The 23,393-nt window shown below is 39.7% G+C and overlaps 3 protein-coding genes across 4 annotated transcripts; 1 reads left to right on the top strand and 2 right to left on the bottom strand.

The window, feature by feature from the left end:
- Nucleotides 1-2,509, bottom strand: LOC103402782 (uncharacterized). Of its 2 annotated transcripts, XM_029096101.2 has the most exons (8): nucleotides 2,298-2,480; nucleotides 2,083-2,192; nucleotides 1,913-1,992; nucleotides 1,645-1,786; nucleotides 1,400-1,549; nucleotides 865-1,066; nucleotides 339-440; nucleotides 1-240 (listed from the first exon to the last, which is right to left on the bottom strand). In XM_029096101.2, the coding sequence occupies exons 1-7, from the start codon at nucleotides 2,356-2,358 to the stop codon at nucleotides 340-342; spliced, it is 846 nt and encodes a 281-aa protein (XP_028951934.2). In that variant the 5' UTR covers nucleotides 2,359-2,480; the 3' UTR covers nucleotides 1-240; nucleotide 339. The 2 variants fall into 2 exon arrangements, with proteins under 2 accessions (XP_028951934.2, XP_008339763.3); XM_008341541.4 differs by having other exon boundaries at nucleotides 1-440; nucleotides 2,298-2,509.
- Nucleotides 2,510-2,987: 478 nt separating this feature from the next.
- On the top strand, nucleotides 2,988-5,678 carry LOC103402781 (D-aminoacyl-tRNA deacylase-like). The gene is made up of 7 exons (XM_008341540.4): nucleotides 2,988-3,632; nucleotides 3,766-3,829; nucleotides 4,190-4,242; nucleotides 4,418-4,473; nucleotides 4,572-4,646; nucleotides 5,083-5,280; nucleotides 5,481-5,678. Exons 1-7 carry the CDS (start codon nucleotides 3,063-3,065, stop codon nucleotides 5,566-5,568), a joined length of 1,104 nt encoding a protein of 367 aa, XP_008339762.3. The 5' UTR covers nucleotides 2,988-3,062; the 3' UTR covers nucleotides 5,569-5,678.
- Nucleotides 5,679-8,734: 3,056 nt separating this feature from the next.
- On the bottom strand, nucleotides 8,735-10,119 carry LOC103402780 (cytosolic sulfotransferase 5-like). The gene has a single exon (XM_008341539.4). It carries the CDS (start codon nucleotides 10,038-10,040, stop codon nucleotides 9,045-9,047), a length of 996 nt encoding a protein of 331 aa, XP_008339761.1. The 5' UTR covers nucleotides 10,041-10,119; the 3' UTR covers nucleotides 8,735-9,044.
- Between the last annotated feature and the right edge of the window lie 13,274 nt (nucleotides 10,120-23,393).

The following is a 23,393-nucleotide window of genomic DNA, read 5'->3' as shown; positions in this document are numbered from 1 at the left end:
TTACCAGGAAAGGGCAATCCTGCACTCTCATGTGAACCTCGTGTCAAAGGGTTTCGCTCCAAGCTCTACAAATCTAATCCTCAAAAAATTACAAAGAGAAGAATTTTAAAGCTTACTGCTTTACTGAGAAAACATACGCAGGAATTGTTCATCAACCAGCGACCAGAAGATAATGATGATGAACCGCAAATACATCCGAACAAAATGCAAGTGGCAATATATGCTCCTTGAGAAACAACCCTTGTCGAAATCAAGAACTCTTCTCCTTAGTTAATTATAACACCTCATAATATAAGTAATTAAGTAGAAGGAATGAGAATGTGACAATCAGGAATTACATCATATTTCGACATCGGGCACTGCCAATAAGAAGGAAGTTGGATCGTCGGAGCCAAGTAGCGGCATATACTCTGATCCTCTCACATGAACACCGAAGCAAGCTACAGAAAGATCACAAGTTACTAAAAAGGATTTCTCTTTTGGGACGAAAAAATGAGTGATAGAAACTTTTACAAAGAAAAATTAAGAAGTTATTAGAGCTCTGCTAGTATACATGCAAAAAAGATAAAATCACAATTTAAGATCATAATATGAATTCGGAATTTAGTTACGGTTGATTACTACTTCTGAAATGTTTTCAAAGTTTTCATGTCTTCTTATTCTCAATTTGTAGGGAGAGATACACTTGTATGGCTCAAAATTCAAGGACTCCAACTTTGTTCGAATTCACAAATTGGAAGGAGAAAATTTCCCTATGTTTTACCATTTCATTTAGTTATTCCCAATATGCAAGACTATATTATATATCCATATTCTAAAGCATGAATTCAAATGTAATTACAGTTTTGGACATCGAAACTATACCATTTTCTATCTTCATAACACTTTGAAGCATTGTATCCATTTTTGTCTTCATGTCATTGCTCTCATCCATAAATGGAACAACAAGGGTCAGTTCCCTGTAAATTTCACGCACAAACTTGCATATCTTATCAGCAAATTCAAGTTCTCCATCTGAAATTCGACCAATTGCCAACCGCATCAGCTCTCCAGTCAAATCTGCAAGCTGCAGTAGTACAACACTGAGTTACTCTTCTGATAACATAAACATATATGTCGTTGAGAAATGGATGTAGAATGTGTTAATACAAAAGCTCTCGTTAAATCTAACAGGTGCATAAAGACATCACCTCCCAATGTATTTATTTTTAAGTGTGTGTGTGTGTGTGTGTGTGTGTGTGTGTGTGTGTCCCTGAGTTACACTAACACATGTTTTTCTTTGATAAACACAGACAAAGTGAATTCAGTCCACTTAATCCCAAAACCATATTCAATTAATCAACTGGCATACAGTTTTCATTTCACGCAAATAATTTTAACCGCAAGTTGAAGAAAATACCCCGAGCAGATAATCAAGTACATTGATCTGCAAAGGTTCAAGAGACGGATCACTGAGTGGCAGCAAGGTGGCATTTATCTCCTCAAGATTTAAAAGAGTCCCAGTCCTGCAAAATTTACAGAAGGTTGCAGCTTCAACATATTCTTGTACCTGCACAAGTCCAAGCATAAACTGACAAGTGAGTTAACCAGGTATTAACGGAAACCCGACATTTAGAAGCACAAGCAGGAGAACTCCACACTCACCCCAGGTGAGTATGCTCGTCTCAGCTTCCAAAAATCAGTCCCCTGCAGCTCTCTAACCAGCCGGGAAATGTACTGATCCGTCACAGCTACTAAATCCTTTTCAGCCTTCTGCAGGACTTCCTCTTTGTTGTGTTTACTGATTCTGTTCAAGTTCAAATTCCACAGCAACAGCATTTCAATGATAATATAAATAAAATTACAAAAAATTAAAAAATAAAAACCAAAAAACAGAAACAAAATTTGAAGCAAAAGGTCGCAGCTTTCTTACCTGTGAACCTGAAAGATGACCTTTTTGCTGTTAATGGTGATATCGCGACTTGCTTTTACGACCCTTTCCCGCTTGTCATTCTACAAACAAAACAGGCAAAAACCCACCTTGTAAAAACCTTCGAATCGCTCGCAGAGCTGCAAATTGGTGAAGTTTAAATTAGGGATTACAAGATTGTTGAGGTAATCGGCGTATTTGGAGAAGGCGTCTTTCATGGAGGAGGTTTCGGTGGTCATCGTCCTCGCCTTTTTGGGTCCGCTCTGCGACGTCGTATCTGCAACTGTGAGCGAGCCAATTACTCCCAGTGTAAATTCCAAAAAGCTTAACCGGAAATAAAAATACAGAGGAGAGAGAGAGAGAGAGAGAGAGAGAGAGAGAGAGATACTGGAGTGAAGGCGGTGGGGTTTGAGAGCCATCGCGAGAGATAACCGCTGCAACTTCAACATCTATCCCCTTCCCTCCGCTGTCTGCAATTTCTAACGCCCCCTGATCACTGTGCTTTCTTGATGTCGTTTATCTAGCCGCGGACGACACCGCCCTTTATGTCGTCCATTATCAAAGATTTCCGCTTATTCGTCCCACACGCTAGAATGTTTAGTTTTTAGGTTTATTTTAAGCTATGTCCTAAATTTCGATTTTGAAAATCGTCATTACATTTTTGAAAACTTAAAATTCATTCTATTTTACTATTTAAAACTCAATTCTGATTCTATTTTGTTCTTTAAAATTCAAAAGTCGTCTCTATAAATCTCAAAATTGTTCCACATTTATTTTAAATTTATTAATTTTTTATGTAGGTTTGATTTAAGTGCACAAGGCTAATTAATTAATTTTTTTTCATTTCTCCAATTTCTTTTAATTTAATATTTTTTATTGTTAAATGCTAAGAGGAGTAATAGTCAAATTTATTGCATATGTGACATAGTTTTATTGAGTGTTGAGTTACATATATATTTTAGTAAGCAACTATGAATGTCACGGAAAGAGAATCCTGTAAAACGAACAAATTTTGAAGTAAAAAAGTAATGATTTTTGAGTTACAAATATAAAATGAGACCAAAATCAAATTACAAGAGACGTAGTTGTTTTTATCTTGTCAACTTGAATCTTTTCAAATCCAAGCCATTGGACGAAACAGTCAAATGCCCAAATGGCAAAGCTCCTCAACCCGACGTCGTTTAAGGCCATCTCTCACTTCATTGCCAGTCGCGGCAAAACAGTAAACAAAAGCATTTTTCCCCTCCGCAACGCTGCTAGCTGCACAGCCACAGAAACGACAAAGGAGATGGTGACGCTGATCGTGGCGACGACGACCGACCCGGCCTCCATCAACCCGGCCAATGCCCTCCTAGCCATGCCCGGGTGGGACCCCTCCCCTTCCTGTTTACAGGACATGAAGGGGTTTGCTAATGGAGGAGGAGGAGTGAGGGTTTTGCTACACAGCAGGGGAATTGTGGAAGAAGACGACTTGGACAGGCGGTGGGAGGAGGCCACCGGGGAGCGAGTCGACGAGGTGATATTCCTGAGCAAACACACCGCCGTCTCCAACCGTCCGGCACTGACCGTACACCCGATCGGAATCCCTCATCTGCGTGAAGGCGAGGCTGGGCCGCAAGGCGGGAAGCCAGGTTGGGCTGCGCCGCCGAGCCCCCGCATTGGACCCTGGCTCAGGCACCTGAAGAAGCTTGCCCAAGCCCACAACATGGTTCCTGAGTTCGAGGTTTCCTTCTCACTCTCTTGATCTCCGTTTTTAATGCTCGTCATATGTTTGTGTAAATGTGTGTGTAAATGTGTGTGTGTGAGTCTGAGTCTGTGTGTTCATAATTTATACCGTTGTGTATGTTTGAATGTAGATTACATTGGAGGGTACGCATCATGGACCGGTAACGAATACGCCCACTATGTTCGTAGAGATTGGTGAGTTTTTGATGAACCCCGTTGCTCTTATGCTTTTCATTCTGGAATTACATTGCATGATGCTATTTGTTCTTTTTGTTGGAAGGGAAAATTATACATATTTCCATTGCGCGGCATGAATTTTTACTTTCCTCCAATGCGTTTTTAGTAATCTTATGAACATTTTTTTATACCTTTTGATGATCAGTTCGTAGAATTGATTTATTTCGTTCAAAGGGTAAAGTTTACTGCTTCTGCTATTTCTATTGTTGTAACTGCTCGGTCTGAAGTTTCGGCATATGACATGGTTTTTCGTATTTTTTACCATGCACTTGAGGGTTTCTTTGTTTTTTTTTTATTTGTTCCTTCTGGTTGATATAGGCAGTACAGATGAGTACTGGAAAAGGCAGGATGCAGCACAAGTTATTGCTCTAGTTAAGTACACAGTTAACCATTTCAATCATTTGAGCAAGAGTCATTGATACGTCCTACTGTTGAATAAATACTTTCCCTCTTCGTAACGTTTCTAGTTTTCCCTGATCTTTAAAAATAAAAAAATTGAATAAACAACTCATGAGAGTAAATTGGTGGCAATTTCTGTTCTTGCAGTTGGTTTGGGAAGGACTTGGGCTTGGAGGAGGAGCTGCTGTTGGAAACTGGAACGGGTATATTGATTTTCTTGAAAAGCTCATGTCTTTGTTTGCAATTTTAACCAAAGTTTGATGCTTCTCTAACTTCATTTTCTATATTATTGGCGATCTAGGGAGAAGGATAAGAATAAAATTCTTCTTGGATTAGGTGGTGGACATTATGCTCCTCGGCATATGGATATAGTCCTGTAAGTTATAGCATTTTACAGTTTGCTCATATCCAGCTTTATTCTTTGTTTCCTTCTTTTGCGGTTTGATGCATCACTTATTAACTGTGAACTGAACCTCATCATTTTAATTGATTGTGTTGAAGTAAATAGGTAAATAATCTGCTAAAAACAAATGGGATTACTAGACTATAGATGGCACTTTCTTCATCTCCCTCCCCACCCCCCACCCCCCCTCCTTCCCTCTTTCTCCTTCCCTCTTCTCGCTTCCCCTTTCATCTCTTTGAAATTTGTATACCTTTTTTCACATGTGAAAGTCACTTATTCTGTGAATATCTTATACTAGTCTGATTGCTGTCTGGATTTAATATGTAATGTAGAAATATTTATTGATGATGGATAAAGTGGAGAGATTTGGTTTACTCCGTGAACATAGTCCCGTTCTTTGCAAGTACAGGAAAGATGGGGTGTGGGTAGGCCATCTACTTTCGGGTTATTCCTTGCCGATGGAAGATCCAAATCAGTCCAAAGCAGGAACAAATGCAAAAGATACGAAGGACATTGGTGGAACTTGGAAACACGCAATCAAAGCAGCATTTGAGGCTACCCAGTCGGCTTTCCCTGGTGGGGAAGTTATAGCTCATCTTGATCAAAAGTAAGTTAGGTTTTTGTTAATACATGACTTGCATATCAAACATTTTTAGGTCCTAAAAGATGTAATCTGAAACACAAGAAGGTTGAAAGCTACAACTCTTAGGCAAGCCGACGTTTGTTGATTGCATGAGAGATTTTGTTTTCGCTTGTGGAAGTTTTATTGAAATGTTATCTTATACAACTTTTGATTGTTGATTGCAGGAGTTTCAAAAGCTGGCAAAAGAACGCTATAACGGCTTTCTTAGGCGAGCAGAACATCAAAATTGGCAAACCCAACGATTTCAACTAGATTCGATGAATTGCTTTGCATATATAGTGTGATTTTTAACGATTTCTACTAAAACTTGGATGAAGCAGCAAGCAAATATGAATTATAAATGAAACACATATTTTTCCAAATCAGTTTGTCATTGTGATGTAACGTTGAATCTGACTTCTGTGGCTTGAGTTGAGCCCACGAAAAATGCTTGGGCCTATGGGCTTCATCATAAAAAACATGGGCCGCCTTGCGCTGGAAACAGAGCTAAAAATTAATGAAAATTATGAAGACCCAATGCAAGAAAAAAATTAAAGAGCACAGCACTTGGCTCGGCTTTCGGAAGAGTTGCTTACAACGGGCCTATGGGGCGATTCAATTCAATTAAGTACTGATATGCTGTCACTTAGTATTATACTTTAGTGATATTCTTCTTCACTTGTAAGTGAGAGGTTTTAAGTCCTATTCTATCCCCAAAGACGAATTTAAACCATATTATTATGGCTAGTCCAATGTGAGGCTTAATCCACTACGTCTTTAGTGTAGATATTATCGTTTGTTAAAAATTAAAAAGTACTGATATGTGTTTTAATTTCAAGACATAGTAGCGCCTGAGTTTTTAAATGCCGTCACAATGACACACTCAATGCAAAGAAGTTCTTTCGAATCGTCTCATCATTGAGGCACTAAAATATAGTGAAATAAAAATTAGCATTTGGCCTTTGTGAATAAACCTTTCAAGGGGCGTTTGTTTCACCTTCTTAAGTGGGACTGGACTGGCTGGGATTATTGTCCCATGTTTGGTAAGCTTGGGGACTAACTTAAATGAGACTAGCCCGGACTCGTGTGGACTATCTCCCTCGCTAGGTCGTCTTAGCGAAGCTCCCCGAAAACCACAGGACTGCTAAGACTTGCTTCGTCTCCTTTGCGCCGCTTGGCGTCCTCCCTATGCGAAGACCTTGCTTCGTCTACGTTGCGTCTTCTCTCCAACGAGATAACAGCACCACACCAAGACCATTCCCTCGTTTCAAATCCGAGAGAACTACGACAATATTCTCGGCGACCCGACCAAATTGCACCCCTTGCCGTCTGCAACTCCAATCCCTGCCTATGCCCATACCTAGCTCCACCCACCCATGCCGTCTGCAACTTCAATCCTCACCCATGGAAGAACAAGTGAAGTTGGACGGGAAAAGAGGTAAAAGGAAGAGAGAGAGGGATTTGAACGGAAAAACAAAGGGAAGAGAGAGAGGAAGCTGAACAGGAAAGCTCACATGGCTGCCATTAAATTGGCGATTAAAGCTTGAGAGGGAGGGGTTGGGGTTTTTTGGGGGAAGACGGTAGTACTGAGAAAAAGAGGGAGAAAAGGCAGAAAAAAAGGGAGAGGGGAGGGAGTCAATGGGCGGAGATAAAAATGAATAAGGGAAGAAGATGATTCTAGCCAAATGATAAAATAATAATAAAAAAGTTAGTAGATTAGATTAAATTAATGATAAAATATTGTATACATAGATTTAATAATATAATATTAGAATCCTGCTTCTTAATCCGGCACTGCATCAAACGCTTCACTAAGTCAGTCCAGCTTAGTCTAGTCTAAGCCAGTCCAGCTTAGTCCTTAAAGCTAGTCCAGTCCGAGATAGTCCGGTGCAACAAATGCCCCCTCAATGGTCCGAAGTGCTGGATTAGTCTCTGTAGGTGTATTTTATCATTGATTACGTGATTAAGTTTCTTTGAGTTGACAATTAGTAATTATTAATGACAATTGCCAAAAGCATGCATGAACCACGACACTAAAATTAGGGTTCGTCATGCCTTACATAGACAGTCTTTCTTTGGGTGGGGGTCCACTTTAAAGTTTGAGCTACAAGATTTTTTTTTTCCTCTCTCTTTATCCCTTTTCTCTTTAGACGACAGTGCTGATAATGATGGAGTGAGTTTGACAAATTATTTGTGTTGTCACCTTAATAATGATTAAGCTCTCGTTTAACGATCGTTTCGTGTTAGTTTTCATTTGGAGGTAGGAAGAAGAGGGAAGGAAGGATGGTGGTGTACATTTCAATGGCGGAGCCACTAAGGAACTATCAGAATGGTTCCTAGCCAACCTTGCCTTTCTTTTTTCTTGCTACTATAATCAGTTTAGTACCCTTAATATTCAAGTGTGTTCTAAATCGAAACTCTTTTCAGTTATAGGTCAGACCTCATTTTCTCTCTATCCCTCTTGTTAAAGTGCAGTCTTCACTTCTCTTTATTCTATCAAGTTTCGCCACTGAAATTATAGCTCCGCCACTGAAGCGTGAGATTCTACAACACATGAAATTATAGCTCCGCCACTGAGAGTTGTAAAATAAACGTATAAGAAAAGGCATGCAAACTAAAAACTTAAAGCCATGTTAAGTTGTTTCCATTCATTCTTTTTCTTTCTTCCCTCCTTCCACCCTCCAAGCAAAAAAAAAAAATACAGAAGCTAAAAACAAAACAAAAAAGTAATTATTCAATTTGTAGGGAGAGATACACTTGTATGACTCAATTCAAGGACTCCAACTTTCTTCCAATTCACTTACTGAAACTAGAAAAATTCCCTATGTTTTATCATTTTATTTAGTTATCCTAATATTCAAGACTATATTATATACCCATATGGTCCATATTCTAAAGCATCAACTCGAATTAATTATCACAGTTTTGAACATCGAAATAGATCTGATGCAAATCGAAAAGCAAGAGCCTAAGGGAGCAAGAAAGAGAGACAGGGTTGGTGATTCAAGTTACTTTCACTCCTTCGATACTTTCAAGGCTTGACTATTGCCTTTTTTAGTAGTGATCAAACTTTCCTAGGAAGGTGGAACTGGTGGTAATTTTAGTCATTAGAGTTGGATTACTGATTTGCAGAGAGGATGACAAAAAATATTAAGCACTAGTTTATCATTACTTATATGGAATTAATAATTCAATTTCTCATTAGTGACTTATTCCAACGTTTATTAAACATGAGTACTGAGATTATTATAATTCCAGATTTCTCCTATGCTACACATGGAAAAAATAGAGATGAGTTACTACTAGGTAACTAGTTGATATGCGTTACGTCAAGGTTTATTAATACTAGGGAACTAGTTGATCCCATACATTTCCCTTCTTTCACTTCCTCATTAATGACTTCTCAACCCCAAATAAATAAAGATGTCATAAGCAGTAATAAGCAAACCCAAGAACCTTTTTTTTTTGTCACAAGGTGACGTTTTATTACCAACACACCACATATACAAGAGTGGAGGCCTTAAAAACACATAAAGCACACAACAACATTGGCACCTCCAACTACAAACGAAAAGCACAACCTAAAAGATGAGCTCTAAACAGAAAAACACACAAAGAACCCTCACACACAGATAATGGATTGCCGCCGACCTTGGCTATGGCTAAAGCCAGTGACAAAACGATTTACCAAAATTTGAAAAACTCGCTCACAAGGAGACTCACACAGAGAGAAAAAAACGATGCAAACCCTAGAACTTTAGCCCGGAACCATACAACTTCTCTTGAGTAATGGAGTCTAGTTTTTTCACCATCTCAGTGGTCAAATAATTCGTCGAATCTCCAACTTCACCTTTCCTAAAGAATGCACTATTCTCCATACCGGCCGGCAATTTCCCACTTTTATTCACAACCAAATTGCTTAAATTGTCAAAACTACACAACCTTAAGATACCGTCCACAATTCCATGCGTCTCTTCTTCCGGGGAAAATGGGCACCCCAAGAACTCGGCCAGCCTCCTCAGTTGAAGAGCGGGCTCTTGTTTCATTTCCTCAAACTTGATGAAAAATGCACTTTCAGGTCTCTTTAAGCTCTCGTTCCAAAACCCCAGTACATGATCCCAAAAGGGTCCGAACGAACTCACTCCCCGGCAGAACTTATCGAACGCTTCGTGAAGTGACATGGTTCCACTACCCACGGGTCTCAGTTTGTTCACGAAGTGCCAAAGTGAAACAAAAGCATCTTTAGGATCTCTAGACAAGTAAACAACTTTGCAACCGGAATGTTTGACAGAATCCGGCAGAGACACATACGGTAAATGAGTCGAAAAGAGCCTCGGAGGGGCCAGGGAGGAGAGGTCAGGAAGTACCTGTTTGTCAGTGTAGACATCTAACTCCAAACAGGGCACAAGAACATGAGGGTTTTCTGTGAGCAAAGGGTGTCGCCGAAGGTCCAGATAGTGCGCTCGTTTCACTAGGGCAAACAAAATTGCCATGAGCCAAGTCGTGCCTGATTTGGGAGTGGTAACGAGAATGATATCAGATTCTAGAGCTCGAAAGTGTTTCTGGCATGCCAAAACTCCCTGCATGTGCGCAGTTGCCTGCCAAAAACCTTGGTACTTGTGAAGGCTATTTCCAATCCAACCTTTTTCTGTAGGTAGAGAGGATATAAGGTCTTTGTCTTCTTGGCTAGGTTCATTTTCTTGCAAGTATCGGGGAACAACAGGAGGAGGTTGAGGTGTTTTCATGGTATATTCAGAATAGGATAGGCGCAGAAGAGGGGTGTTAAAGGTCGTGGCTGTTTTCTTCAAGGGTTAACTAGCATATATAGTTTGATCCAACATACAGTATTCAACCAACCACAACATAATCTCCTGGCTCAAATTTTCCAACCACAAAATATTATAAAAGAAAAAAAAAAGGACATTGCATGTGCATATAATGATATTAGGAGTTGGGATACTCTTCATATTGTCAATGAATTTTATGATAGAACCTCAACTTCTTTCATAATCTACCTAATTAACGTAACATGAGCAATATTAATTTAAAGAAATTCTAAAGGATTAATATGATTGAAATGATTTGATTTATGTGATTAATCTTGCCATCTTGGCACGGTATTCATCACTAAACCTGGGGCACATGCATGGTTGAAGAACTAAGGAACAGAAAGTACAGGTTAGCAGTTATTTTGTCAAATATAAATCACAAATACATACTTGGGGAACATGCATGGTTGAAGACCGGAGGAGCAGCTAGAGTGTAGCATATCAGTTATTTTGTTAACTGAATTCACAAATACGCACTGACGGGATCAGCTAGAGTGTTGGTATCACAAATATGGCATGAGTATTACCACTATTATGTTGTTTCATGTCAATTTATGTTCTTAATTATATTATTAGCGTGAGACCTTACAGTAACAATATATTCGTGCTATGTAAATTGTTATGTATTCTTTTGCCGTCCACCCTAACCACAATCAAATGGCACATCTTGTCATTAGAGACTTTAGTTTGTTTAACGAATGTTAAAAAAAAACCATAAATTGATTACTTTATTTAGTATATTTACTGCATACGTTTGACATAAGACATTTTGCCAATAATCGAAGATATTGCAAGGAATCATTTCAATCGAAAAGCTAATTTGCTAATAATTGAAGATATTGGATGGAATCATATCTATTAAAAATTAAAAAGCTAATTTTAGTGGGAGTAAATTGTAGAAATGATCCCTCAACTTTAATCAAATTGGAGCAATGGTCCCTCAACTAAAATTTCATTACCATTGGTCCCTAAGCTTATCAATACGTGTAGTTATGGTCATTTTCGTCAACTCCGTTAGAATTTTGTCAAAATGAGTTTTAGTTGAGGGATCATTGCTCCAATTGGGTTAAAGTTGAGGGACCATTTATATAATTTTTCTTATTTGATTTTCCATATTTGCCTCTTGATTTAGCCTTACGTGCATGATACGTGACTCATTTTGACGAAAATTCTAACGGAATTGACCAAAATGACCATAGCTGCACGTTTTGATAAGTTGAAGAACCAATGGTAATGGATTTTTAGTTGAGAGACCATTGTTCCAATTGGGTTAAAGTTGAAGGATCATTGCTACAATTTACTCTTTCAGTGGCAAAGTTGATGGTCTACTTTCAAAATTTATTGATTTAAGTACAATATGTTGAGTAATGTTAAGAAGACTACACATATTGGATCAAGGAGCAATCCATCATTGGATCAAGCTTCACATAACATTCTTTAATATATATATATATATATATATATATATATATATATATATAAGTGTTAGGTACACGTAAACGTAAAATATTAACGTGATAAGGGTCGATGGCCTACAAGTTTGATTCCAAATCTTTTTGCCTATTTGGTATCATCCAACTCAATGAATGGTTTATGTTAAACTAACATTCATTGTTCTTAAATGTTTGTTTAGTGGAGGAGAGTTGACTTAAATGGCATGTGTATTACCATTATTATTATTATGGTGTTTCGTATCAGCTTATGTTATTATATTATTAGCACGAGATATTACAATTACAATATATTCATGCTATGTAAGTTGTTATTCATTTTATTTTCGTCCATTATGTTAAACAGACGTTGAATGAAAGGATAGTATGTGCATTTTATTTTTGACACAAACAAAGATATCACATGCTTGGTGATGTGACACTTTTGTGAGAATTTTGGTTCTTCACCACATATTTACCAAGTCGAATGTTAATTATGGCAAGAAACGTAAGAAAACAAATTAGGGTTAAGTGAAAAAGGAGAAAGGAATTAAGGCTTGCAAATCAAGCCCTTGAGTTCAGACGGCAACTAATCTTCTTGGCGACGATGACAATTCGTTGTAAACTTGGAGAAGAGTTGTATCATTGGATGTAACGTTTATTTGACAAAATAGACGAAAATGACAGTTTTCAAATGACAAAGTGAAACGAAACCAGATTTAAAAGGTGAATGAGACTAAATTGCAATTTTCACTGGACAAATCAATAAATAAGCCTAATGTTTAGAGGAATTGATTAATATGAAAATACATTGCACATATACATCCTTGTATACGACATGGAAATTCACATACATTGGAATTAAAAATACTCGGAGCAATTTTAATTGCTCCATTTTTTTTCTTTCGAATAAGTGATTTTACTTAACCTTTCGGACTAATATTTTTCTTATGTTTGAGCTTAGTTAAGTTGGCAAATGCAGTATACTTCTTTTTATTTCCTCAAATTTGAATTATCCGTCTTCTAATTTGACTGTCGTAAAGATATCATATTTACAATAGATATGAAAATAATTATACTTATGCATCATAATGCAAGTTCAATCCTCACCGACTTCTCCACTCTTATAAACTAATTATTTAACTCATTAACGCTAGTATTAATATATAAAAAACATTTTTACACAACTTGTCAGATAATGATACGAATAAATAAAGGGAACTTTAACGAAAAGCTCCCAGTACTGTTCATTTTAACGAAAAACCAAATTTTTACACGAAAAATCAATCATGGTACTATTCACTTTACCCTTTATTTTGTCCTTATCGTTAAAATTCAATGTTTTCAAGCCATTTTCATTAGTTTTCCCATAAATGAAAATTGCGAGTCAGAAAACAAAAAGATCACTAGTGCACTAGTGTCGATCCTTTTTATATGTTTTTTTTCGTATGTCTCCTTCTTTATTTAATTTCCTTATGAAAGTTTGAAATCTTTTCCTTCTATCAGTTTTTTTTTTTAACATTGAACAATGAACCAATAACTGGTATGTCGTTTGTTTATCTTCGTTTTCTTGTAATAGTTAGCATTTGTACATCCATTCTATTACTAGGGAAATCAAATTATTAGATCATTTTTTATAGAGCACATCATATAGTTTACAAAAAATAATCTAAAAATTTATTATCTCTAACATCACCGTGTGCAATATTCAACTGAAATGCGGATCCTGAGACGGGATGTAGCCCAACCGAAATTTGAGCCGAAGAGAAATAACATAGGAACATTAGCCAATCTAGTCCACATGAGTTATACCAATCCAACTAGAGGTGGCAAACCAACGCATTGAGTTGTTAATGGGTACCCATTAAGATCCATTTAATTTGATTTCACCTTACACCATCATCATCACTACTGATCTCACCTCTATATTATAGTGATATTAAATTAAACGAATTTTGACGTGTACCTATTAGCAATTCAATGGCTGATTTGCCACCTATAAATCCAACCCATTCAGCCTAAAATATTATAAATTATTCCCATTGCACGTGCAAAGACATCAACTTTTCTCTTTGCTTCCTCTTTTGGTCTTTCGCCCTCTCTCCTCCTCTCTTAATTAAACTTGTCTCGTCTCTTCTACCTCATAAAAATTCATGCCTGCCATATTATAAGTTTATTAACAAACACTCAAAAAAACCCCGAGATCAATCTTTTTATGTCGCTCTCTTTTCTTACCTGTTTTTATGCCCAAATTTTCTCTGAACAACGATATTAAATGTTTGTTCTTAGATTTTGGCTTCAAAGTTCAGGTCGCTCTAAGTTTAGATCCTAGAGCCGTCCTTGCTGATACTGTTTGGGTTGGTTGCACGGCACAAGCTACTCAACCAACTTCACAACATTGGCATGATCTTCGTTATATAATGCTCACTTCAATATATAAACAGCATGGACTGCTTCACAAAATGTATTATATGAACTAATTTAAAAATTGTTGAACACATCAATTCTAATTGTGCATGAACATAATCAGAGATCCAGAATCAATCGTGTCACGAATCACTAAGATTTACGAGTGGTGCCCCATGCATTGTATTTGTTAATTAGGTTTTTTTAATCAAATTAGTCAAGTTAATTTAGCAGCATTCGCTGGCCGGAGAAATGTAGCAATATTCTACTTTTTTTGTTTCCGGACAGACGGGGTTATGTAACAATTAAGCCGCCGAAATTCCATAATTAATATAACTCTTTAAATATGGGATAATGTTTTTGGTTGATATGAGCATCCCACGTCCGCATCCCAATCCCACGTGATTAGGCAAACTGCAAGCAAACCATATTTTAACAACAAAAAATGTTTCACATAATAAAGTATTATATCTTAATCATATACTAAATAGAGAACCTTAACGAAAAGCTCCCGATATTATTCACTTTAATGAAAAAACACATTTTTACATTAAAAAGTCAATCTTGATTGTTGAGCAAAAATTGTACACAGTATGTAAACAAATAATTCACTCGATACGATTTCACCCTCGTTCATTTCTTGAAGAGGGTTTTATTAATTCGAGTTCGACCCATTCTAGGCTACGCGCCTATTAATTACAACCCTTCCTTTGGGAAAGGAATACCCTTTTATTATAATATGAATAAATCGTAACTTAGGGATTTGGATGTTTATTTGATTTTGTGACTGCACCTAGGTAGAGCCCTAGATTGCCTACGTACCCTCGTTGAGGGATCAAGTCACTCGTAGTTCCTTGGTATTTAGTACTTCTTTGGTTTTGATGCCTTGTTGCAGTTTTAGCTCGTGCGGGCGAGGACTTTGAGCCATTGGAGCAATAATGCCTTGTGCAGTTTTAGCTCATACGGGCGAGGACTTCATACGGGCGAGGACTTTAAGCCATTGGAGCATTAATGCCTTGTGCAGTTTTAGCTCATGCGGGCGAGGACTTTAAGCCATTGGAGCAGTTGGTGCCTTATGCAATTTTAGCTCATGCGGGTGAGGAGCATTTGAAAATTTGATATGGCTTCATGCCATTTGAGACTTTTCTTTGGCTTCATGCCACTTGGGATTTGATACTGCTTTGTGCCCTTTGAAACTTTTCTTCGGCTTTGTGCCATTTTGGTATTTGATAGTAGGAGTGAATTTAGTTTATATAAACCAGGGATTCGTTTCGGTTTCACGGTTGCGTCTAAAACTTGATATCAGACTGCCTACGTATCCTTAACGGAATCAAATCGGCGTAGTTCGTTGGCTTGATTTCATGGTTGCGTCTGAAAATTGATATCAGACTGCCTACGTATCCTTAACGGAATCAAACCAGCGTAGTTCATATTATTTGAGACTCATCGCGGCTTCGTGCCTTTTAATACTTGATATGGCTTCGTGCCATTTGTATCTTGTAAATTTAATGGGAATATTGATGAACCCACTTTTACTTTGATATTTGACTTTGTCTCGATGCCGTGCTTCTTAGACTTCTTGAATAAATTTAACTTTGATAGATATCATATTCATAAAGCCCATATTACTCATATGGAAGGGCTACGGAAGGGCTACTCTTTTTTTATCTGGATTCGTGGATAGCCTTCCCATTTAATTTGAGGGAACTGTATGTAGCAAGCTTCTTATTTCTTTCCCTTGTACACTTGATTTTTCCAAGTCCAGATGAGACATCACATGGCGTCAAAGTCCTAGCAAAAAAAAAAAGGCTTTTGATGGAATTCTTTAAGAAGTAGCTTCCATTTTTTTTTTTTTTTTTTTTTTTTAATTTTCTTTTGAATTTTCAAACCCATTTGTCATGGGATTTTGAACCCATTTGACTGACAGCAAGCTTCACTTTTATTATAACTTTAAAGCTTCCAAGTTTCAACAACCTCTGTTGCTCTCCACGTGAGGTGCAGGCTTTCCGTTTTTTTTTTCTTTGTAGACTTGGATTTCTAAACTCCGCCTATGTATCTTACATTGCCGGTCCCAAGCCCGGATAAAGGAGGAGGGGAGGGCGTCAGGTAGTCGACAGCCGGCACTCCATGATCACGTCGAATCCTTATGAAAATGAATCCAGAACAAAATCGCGCTAAAGCTAGGGCGTCACCCGTAAGTGGCGCGCTGTGTGGCCCGAGCACAGTGATAAATGAGCAAGGGTCGCTGTATCTCCATCGGCACCCGGATGCAGTGTTAAATGAGCAAGGGGGCCATAGAAACTTCTTTTCGAACGACTCCACTCAAAGTTGTTTGGGAGCATATGCTCCTATCAACTTTACACGGGACACACAAAAGAAGTACTTTGATCCTATTAGACGGGGGAAGGTGAAGAAGCTAGGACAGAAGGGTAGAGTTCAAGAGAGCAAAATGCGTTTAGGAACGTGGAATATAGGAACCTTAACGGGAAAATCTATGGAAGTAGTGGAAGTTATGGTGAGGAGAAGGTTAAATATTATGTGCCTACAAGAAATTAAGTGGGTTGGTAGTAAGGCAAAGGATCTAGAAAACTCAGGGTTTAAACTTTGGTATTCGGGCACAAATAGAACGAGAAACGGTGTTGGCATCATCGTGGACAAGAAATTGACACAAGATGTTGTAGATGTCAAGAGGGTAGGAGATAGAATCATGGCAATCAAGATTGTAATAGGACAAGAACTTATCAATGTGATTAGTGCGTACGCACCTCAAGTAGGGTTGGATGCGAGTTCGAAGGAGAAATTTTGGGAAGACCTTGGAGACTTGGTGCAAGGAATTGCTCAGACGGAGAAGTTATTTATAGGAGGAGATTTAAATGGACACGTGGGCAGGGAGACAGGCAACTATGGAGGTTTCCATGGTGGCCATGGTTTTGGGGAGAGAAACGAGGATGGGGAAGCTATCTTGGATTTTGCAATGGCATATGATCTCTTCTTAGCCAACACCTTCTTTAAGAAGAGAGAAGAACATGTGATCACCTACAAGAGTGGGTCGTCAAAAACACAAATAGATTTTCTCCTAATGAGGAAAGGGGATCGTAGAACTTGTAAGGATTGCAAAGTTATACCAGGAGAGAGCGTGGCTAATCAACATCGCTTGTTGGTGATGGATGTACATATCAAAAGAGTGAGACAAAAGAACAAGACTTGGAAGTGCCCAAGGACTAGATGGTGGAATCTAAAAGAAGAAAAACAAGCCATTTTCAAAGAGAAAGTAATCACCCAGTGTGTGTGGGATAGAGAGAGGGAAGCTAGCCAAATGTGGGATTCCATGGCTAGTTGTATTCGAAAAGTAGCAAAAGAGGTATTAGGAGAGTCCAAAGGTTTTGCCCCACACCAAAAGGAATCTTGGTGGTGGAATGAGGAGGTACAAACAAAGGTGAAGGCTAAGAAGGAATGTTGTAAAGCCTTATACAAGGATATGACCGATGAAAATGGTGAAAGGTATAGAAAAGCGAAGCAAGAAGCGAAGAAAGCTGTGAGAGAAGCTAAGTTAGCGGCTTATGACGATATGTATAAGCGACTAGATACCAAAGAAGGAGAGTTGGATATCTATAAATTAGCTAGAGCAAGGGAAAAGAAGACAAATGACCTAAACCAAGTGAGGTGCATCAAGGATGAGGATGGAAAGGTTCTTGCTACAGAGAACGCGGTTAAAGACAGATGGAAAGGTTATTTTCATAATCTTTTCAATGAAGGACATGAAAGGAGTGCTTCTTTAGGGGAGTTGAGTAACTCAGAAGAGTGTAGAAACTACTCTTTTTATCGTAGAATCCGGAAGGAAGAAGTGGTTGTAGCTTTGAAGAAGATGAAGCATAGAAAAGCAGTAGGCCCAGACGATATACCAATCGAAGTGTGGAAAGTTTTGGGAGAGACAGGTATAACATGGCTCACTGACCTTTTCAATAGGATTTTGAAAACGAAGAAGATGCCAAATGAGTGGCGAACGAGCACTTTGGTGCCTATCTACAAGAATAAGGGCGACGTACAAAATTGCATGAACTATAGAGGTATTAAGCTAATGAGTCATACAATGAAGCTCTGGGAGAGAGTCATTGAGCATAGATTAAGGCAAGAGACACGGGTTTCGGACAACCAATTCGGGTTCATGCCAGGGCGCTCAACCATGGAGGCAATCTATCTCTTACGAAGATTGATGGAAAGATATAGAGATGGGAAAAAGGATTTACACATGGTCTTTATAGATTTGGAAAAAGCGTATGATAGGGTCCCAAGAGACATTCTTTGGAGGATTTTAGAGAAGAAAGGAGTACGAGTAGCATATATCCAAGCTATAAAGGATATGTATGAAGGAGCAAAGACTGCCGTAAGAACTCATGAAGGACAAACCGAAAGCTTTCCCATAACTGTAGGATTACATCAAGGCTCATCCTTAAGTCCTTACCTTTTTGCGTTGGTAATGGATGAGTTAACATGACATATTCAAGATGATATTCCTTGGTGTATGCTTTTCGCAGACGATATAGTGTTGATAGATGAAACTCAGGAAGGGGTAAATGCAAAGCTTAACCTTTGGAGAGAAGTGCTGGAATCTAAAGGTCTTCGCCTAAGCCGATCAAAGACAGAATATATGGAGTGCAAGTTCAGTGCAAATGGAGGCCAAAACGAGTTAGGGGTGAGGATCGGAGATCAAGAAATACCAAAGAGCGACCGTTTTCGTTACCTAGGATCTATCTTGCAAAAGAACGGAGAATTAGATGGAGATCTCAACCATAGAATACAAGCTGGATGGATGAAGTGGAAGAGTGCATCCGGCGTGTTGTGTGACCGCCGTATGCCACTGAAGCTCAAGGGAAAATTTTATAGGACGGCAATAAGGCCAGCGATGCTGTATGGCACAGAATGTTAGGCGGTGAAGCATCAACACATACACAAAATGGGTGTAGCGGAGATGAGGATGCTTCGTTGGATGTGTGGGCACACGAGAAAGGATAAGATTAAGAATGAGGATATCCGGGGTAAAGTAGGAGTAGCCGAAATTGAAGGCAAGATGAGAGAAAATCGGTTACGGTGGTTTGGACATGTGCAACGAAGGCCTACTGACGCTCCGATTAGAAGATGCGACTATGGGACAGAGGTTCAGGGCCGAAGGGGTAGAGGAAGACCTAGGAAAACTTTGGAAGAGACTCTAAGAAAAGACTTAGAGTACTTGGATCTAACGAAGGACATGACACAGGACCGAGCACAATGGCGTTCTAAGATTCATATAGCCGATCCCACTCAGTGACTTGGATTTTCCAAGTCTTCAACCGAGAAGTTTTCCTCACTCGGGAAATTAAGGGAACACTACCCCAACCTACATGCTCCACTCAGAAAGCTTCAACATACAAGCTTCAACAAAAGAAAATTCAAAGAACTTAGCGAAGAAGGTTTTGGTGTAATTTAACACAATACATTGAAATGAAGGAAAACTTATTTATTGATATCCCCGATAAACTACAAATATGTACATATACATGAGTAATAAACAAACAAGAGGGAGCCTTCACAAGGGTTGCTTAGGAGAAGTCTCAGCAGTCGGTAGAGCCCCAGAAAGAAAAGGCACCGGAGGGGGATCTTTCGGAGCCTCAGTACTGGACAGAACCCTAGAAGGAGGAGGCATCAGAGGTTGATCATTTGGAGCTTCATTACGCGGTACAGCCCTAGAAGACGAAGGCAATAAATGCCTTTGGAACAAACCCACAAATCTCTGATGATCAAGTAAAACCTGACCATCAGTTTCCTTCATTTGGTCAAGCTTCCTCTTCATGTTTGTAGCATAGTCATGTGCGAGCCGGTGCAACTGTTTATTCTCATGCTTGAGCCCTCTAATCTCCTGTTTGAGACTCATCACCTCAGCCGCCAATGATTCAACTTGGCGGGTTCGAGCAAATAGGCGTTGGGCCATATTAGACACAGAACCTACACACTGAACACTGAGAGCCAGCGAATCCTTAACAGCTAACTCATCAGACCGTTTGGAAAGTAGTCTGTTATCTTTGGGCGTGAGAAGGTTCCTGGCCACCACCGCAGCAGTCATATCATTCTTCATCACGGAATCCCCAACGGTAAGAGGACCAGTAGGGGAGACGAAGGATGGGCGCCATATGTTGTCTGGAGAAGGCGGGGCTGCCTCTTCAACAAGGTTCAAGTCAAAACGACGGTCGGAGGGGCCAGACATTTTCAAAGGTGTTGAAGAGAGAAGAGGTTGGACAAATCAAGATCTTAGAAGGGCAAGAATGGAGCTTCTACTGGTGGAGATTCAAGTGTGCTTCGGAACTTAATGCCAGCCCCTATAAAAATCTGCACTCGACGGAGCTTCAGAAATCGAAGAGGCACCTGCTCAGAAATCGAAGAGGCGTTTGCTTTCTCAAAAGCTGGGCTGCTTAGAGACCACGAAGGTTGATCTCAGAAATCGAAGAGGCGTTTGCTTTCTCAAAAGTTAGGTTGCTCAAAGACCACGAAGGCCAATCTCAGAAATCGAAGAGGCGCTCGCTTTCTCAAAAGCTGGGCTCCTCAGAGACCACGAGGGCCGATCTCAGAAATCGAAGATGCACCTACTTTTCCAGCCTTGTCAGCACCTGTCACACGCACACTCAGCTTTGCGGAAATTATGGGCATTCTGTCGAAGACTTCTGAGGAAGTAGAAAACACATGAATCTTACTGTTCAATCACCCACTTCCCACACGCAACAATAGCTCATGGGTATCACAGATAACTTTGCCAAAGTTCTCTGCCAAAATTGAGCACGTAAAGCTTGCAGCTCCCACTACATCGCTCTGACCAAGAAAGGTAAAAGAATAGCAAAGAAACAGCACTAACAAAGTTTAGACCCATAAATTTTGAAGGTCTAGCTACCATATTATTACCCACAAGGGTAAAGGAACAGTACCACTGCTGGATAATTGGAAAGTCCCTGTGTGTCAACCTCTGTGCTTCGTGGCAAGGTAGACTAGCAAACATGCCCAACCTTTACTCACACTCGAGAAAACACTACCAATAAGATTGCTTGCTCCAAAATCAAAGAGGCACCGTCCTCCGAATCTCGAGAGCTAGACTCCCAACATGACTACTTTCTCAAAAATCGAAGAGAGGGTAAAGGAACAGTACCATTGCTGGATAATTGGAAAATCTCTGTGTGTCAACCTCTGTGCTTTGTGGCAAGGTAGACTAGCAAACATGCCCAACCTTTACTCACATTCGAGAAAACACTCCCAACAAGATTGCTTGCTCCAAAATCGAAGAGGCACCGCCCTCCGAATCTCGAGAGCCAGACTCCCAACATGATTACTTTCTCAAAAATCGAAGTGACACTGCTCCTCGAATCTCGAGAGCCAGACCCCCAGCATGATTGCTTTCTTAAAAATCGAAGATGCATCGTTCTCCGAATCAATCGAAAAGACGCTCGCTTTCTCAAAAGCTGGGCTGTTTAGAGACCACGAGGGCCGATCTCAGAAATCGAAGAGGCACCTACTTTTCTAGCCTTGTCAGCACCTGTCACACGCACACTCAGCTTTGCGGAAATTATGGGCATTCTGTCGAAGACTTCTCGAGAGCCAGATACCACAGACCACTTTTTCAAAGTGCTCTGACAGAGTTAAAACATGTGAAGCTGGCAGCTCCCACTACTGTGCTATGACCAAGCAGGGTAAAGGAATAGCATTACTACTTGTTAGGGAGACTCCTATATATGTCGACCTTCATCCCCAACGGACAGGCAGACCTGCAAAAATGCTCAACCCTTCCTCATATCTGAGAGGGCACTCCCCACGAAGCCTTTCGAAATATTCAGCTTTCTTTCCCCCCGATAATACCTCTGCAAACAAGCTATACTAGAGCAAGAATATCTCATATCATCAGGGTTAAAAGCAAGAGTATCCCATATCATGCTTTTTCCCTGTCTTTTCCTTTGGCCTTGTTTTTACCTGCAAGACAAGGAGAAAGAGAGCAATCAGTCAGCACTTGGCATCAAGCTTCTAGCCAGGAACTGACTGCCTGGAACCCCTTACCTGATTACTTACCTGGCATTGCTCTCGAGTACTCATCTTCAACATCTTATGTTTCCAGGGAAGATACCGCATCTGCTTGAGGAACAGATAGGGCAAGTGCGAAGGATACAAGGAAGCATGTGGAGACAAGCGTAACAGCACACGTGCCGATACATCCATTACTCTGTCAAAAGCAAAAGTATCCCATATCAGCAGGGTCGAACGTACTCTAAATTTGATGGACTTGTTTTGACCCTCAAATTCTTCAGTCGGCTCTGGAGGAAACCAGAAAACCCTCCAGCTCAGTTCAAGAATAAGCCTGTGGAAAGTTACTTCTTCAAAAGCAAAAGTATCCCATATCATCTCTTCTCATTTTTCTTCTCTTTATCCTTCATGCTGCTGCAAGATGGGGAGAAGGTGAACAATCAGCCGGAGCTCTGATTGCTTACCTTGTCTGTCACCTCTTTCAGCAGATCCCCTAGCTCGGCGACTTGGGGGATTCCTACTACATGGTTTGTATCGTGCTTGACCAAGCCTGAAACTACAAGTAAGCTTCAAGTGAAATTGATACATTACCTTGTGCATCTCCACCAGTTAAAGATACCACCCCTGGATGGAGGAAGAGTACTTCCAGAGAAGATGCCACATCTACCTATGAGACAGATAAGGCAAGTCAAGACGATACCATACTCCGATACTTAGAAGTTTCGTGATTACGAGATCATTCTCTCACAATATTTCCTAATGTCATTTGTACTAAATCATTCACTTGTACTCACTAAAGGAGAGCTTGAACCTATGTACTTGTGTAAACTCTTCACAATTAATGAGAACTCTTCTATTCCGTGGACGTAGCCAATCTGGGTGAACCACGTACATCTTGTGTTTGCTTTCCTATCTCTATTCATTTATATACTTATCCACACTAATGACTGGAGCAATCTAGCGAAGATCACAAAAAGCGACCGTTTTTGCTGCCTAGGATCTATCTTGCAAGAGAACGGAGAATTAGATGGAGATCTCAACCATAGAATACGAGCTGGATGGATGAAGTGTAAGAGTGCATCCGGCGTGTTATGTGACCGTCGTAGGCCACTGAAGCTCAAGGGAAAATTTCATAGGACGACAATAAGGCCAATGATGTTGTATGGCACAGAATGTTGGACGATGAAGCATCAACACGTACACAAAATGGGTGTAGCGGAGATGAGGATGCTTCGTGGGATGTGTGGGCACACGAGAAAGGATAAGATTGGGCATGAGGATATCCGAGGTAAAGTAGGAGTAGCCGAAATTGAAGGAAAGATGAGAGAAAATCGGTTTCGGTGATTTGGACATGGGCAAAGAAGGCCGACTGACGCTCCGGTTCGAAGATGTGACTACGGGA

This window comes from Malus domestica, chromosome 16, assembly GCF_042453785.1.
Source record: "Malus domestica chromosome 16, GDT2T_hap1".
Taxonomy (NCBI): Eukaryota; Viridiplantae; Streptophyta; class Magnoliopsida; order Rosales; family Rosaceae; genus Malus; species Malus domestica.
This window is presented reverse-complemented; position numbering and strand designations above follow the sequence as displayed.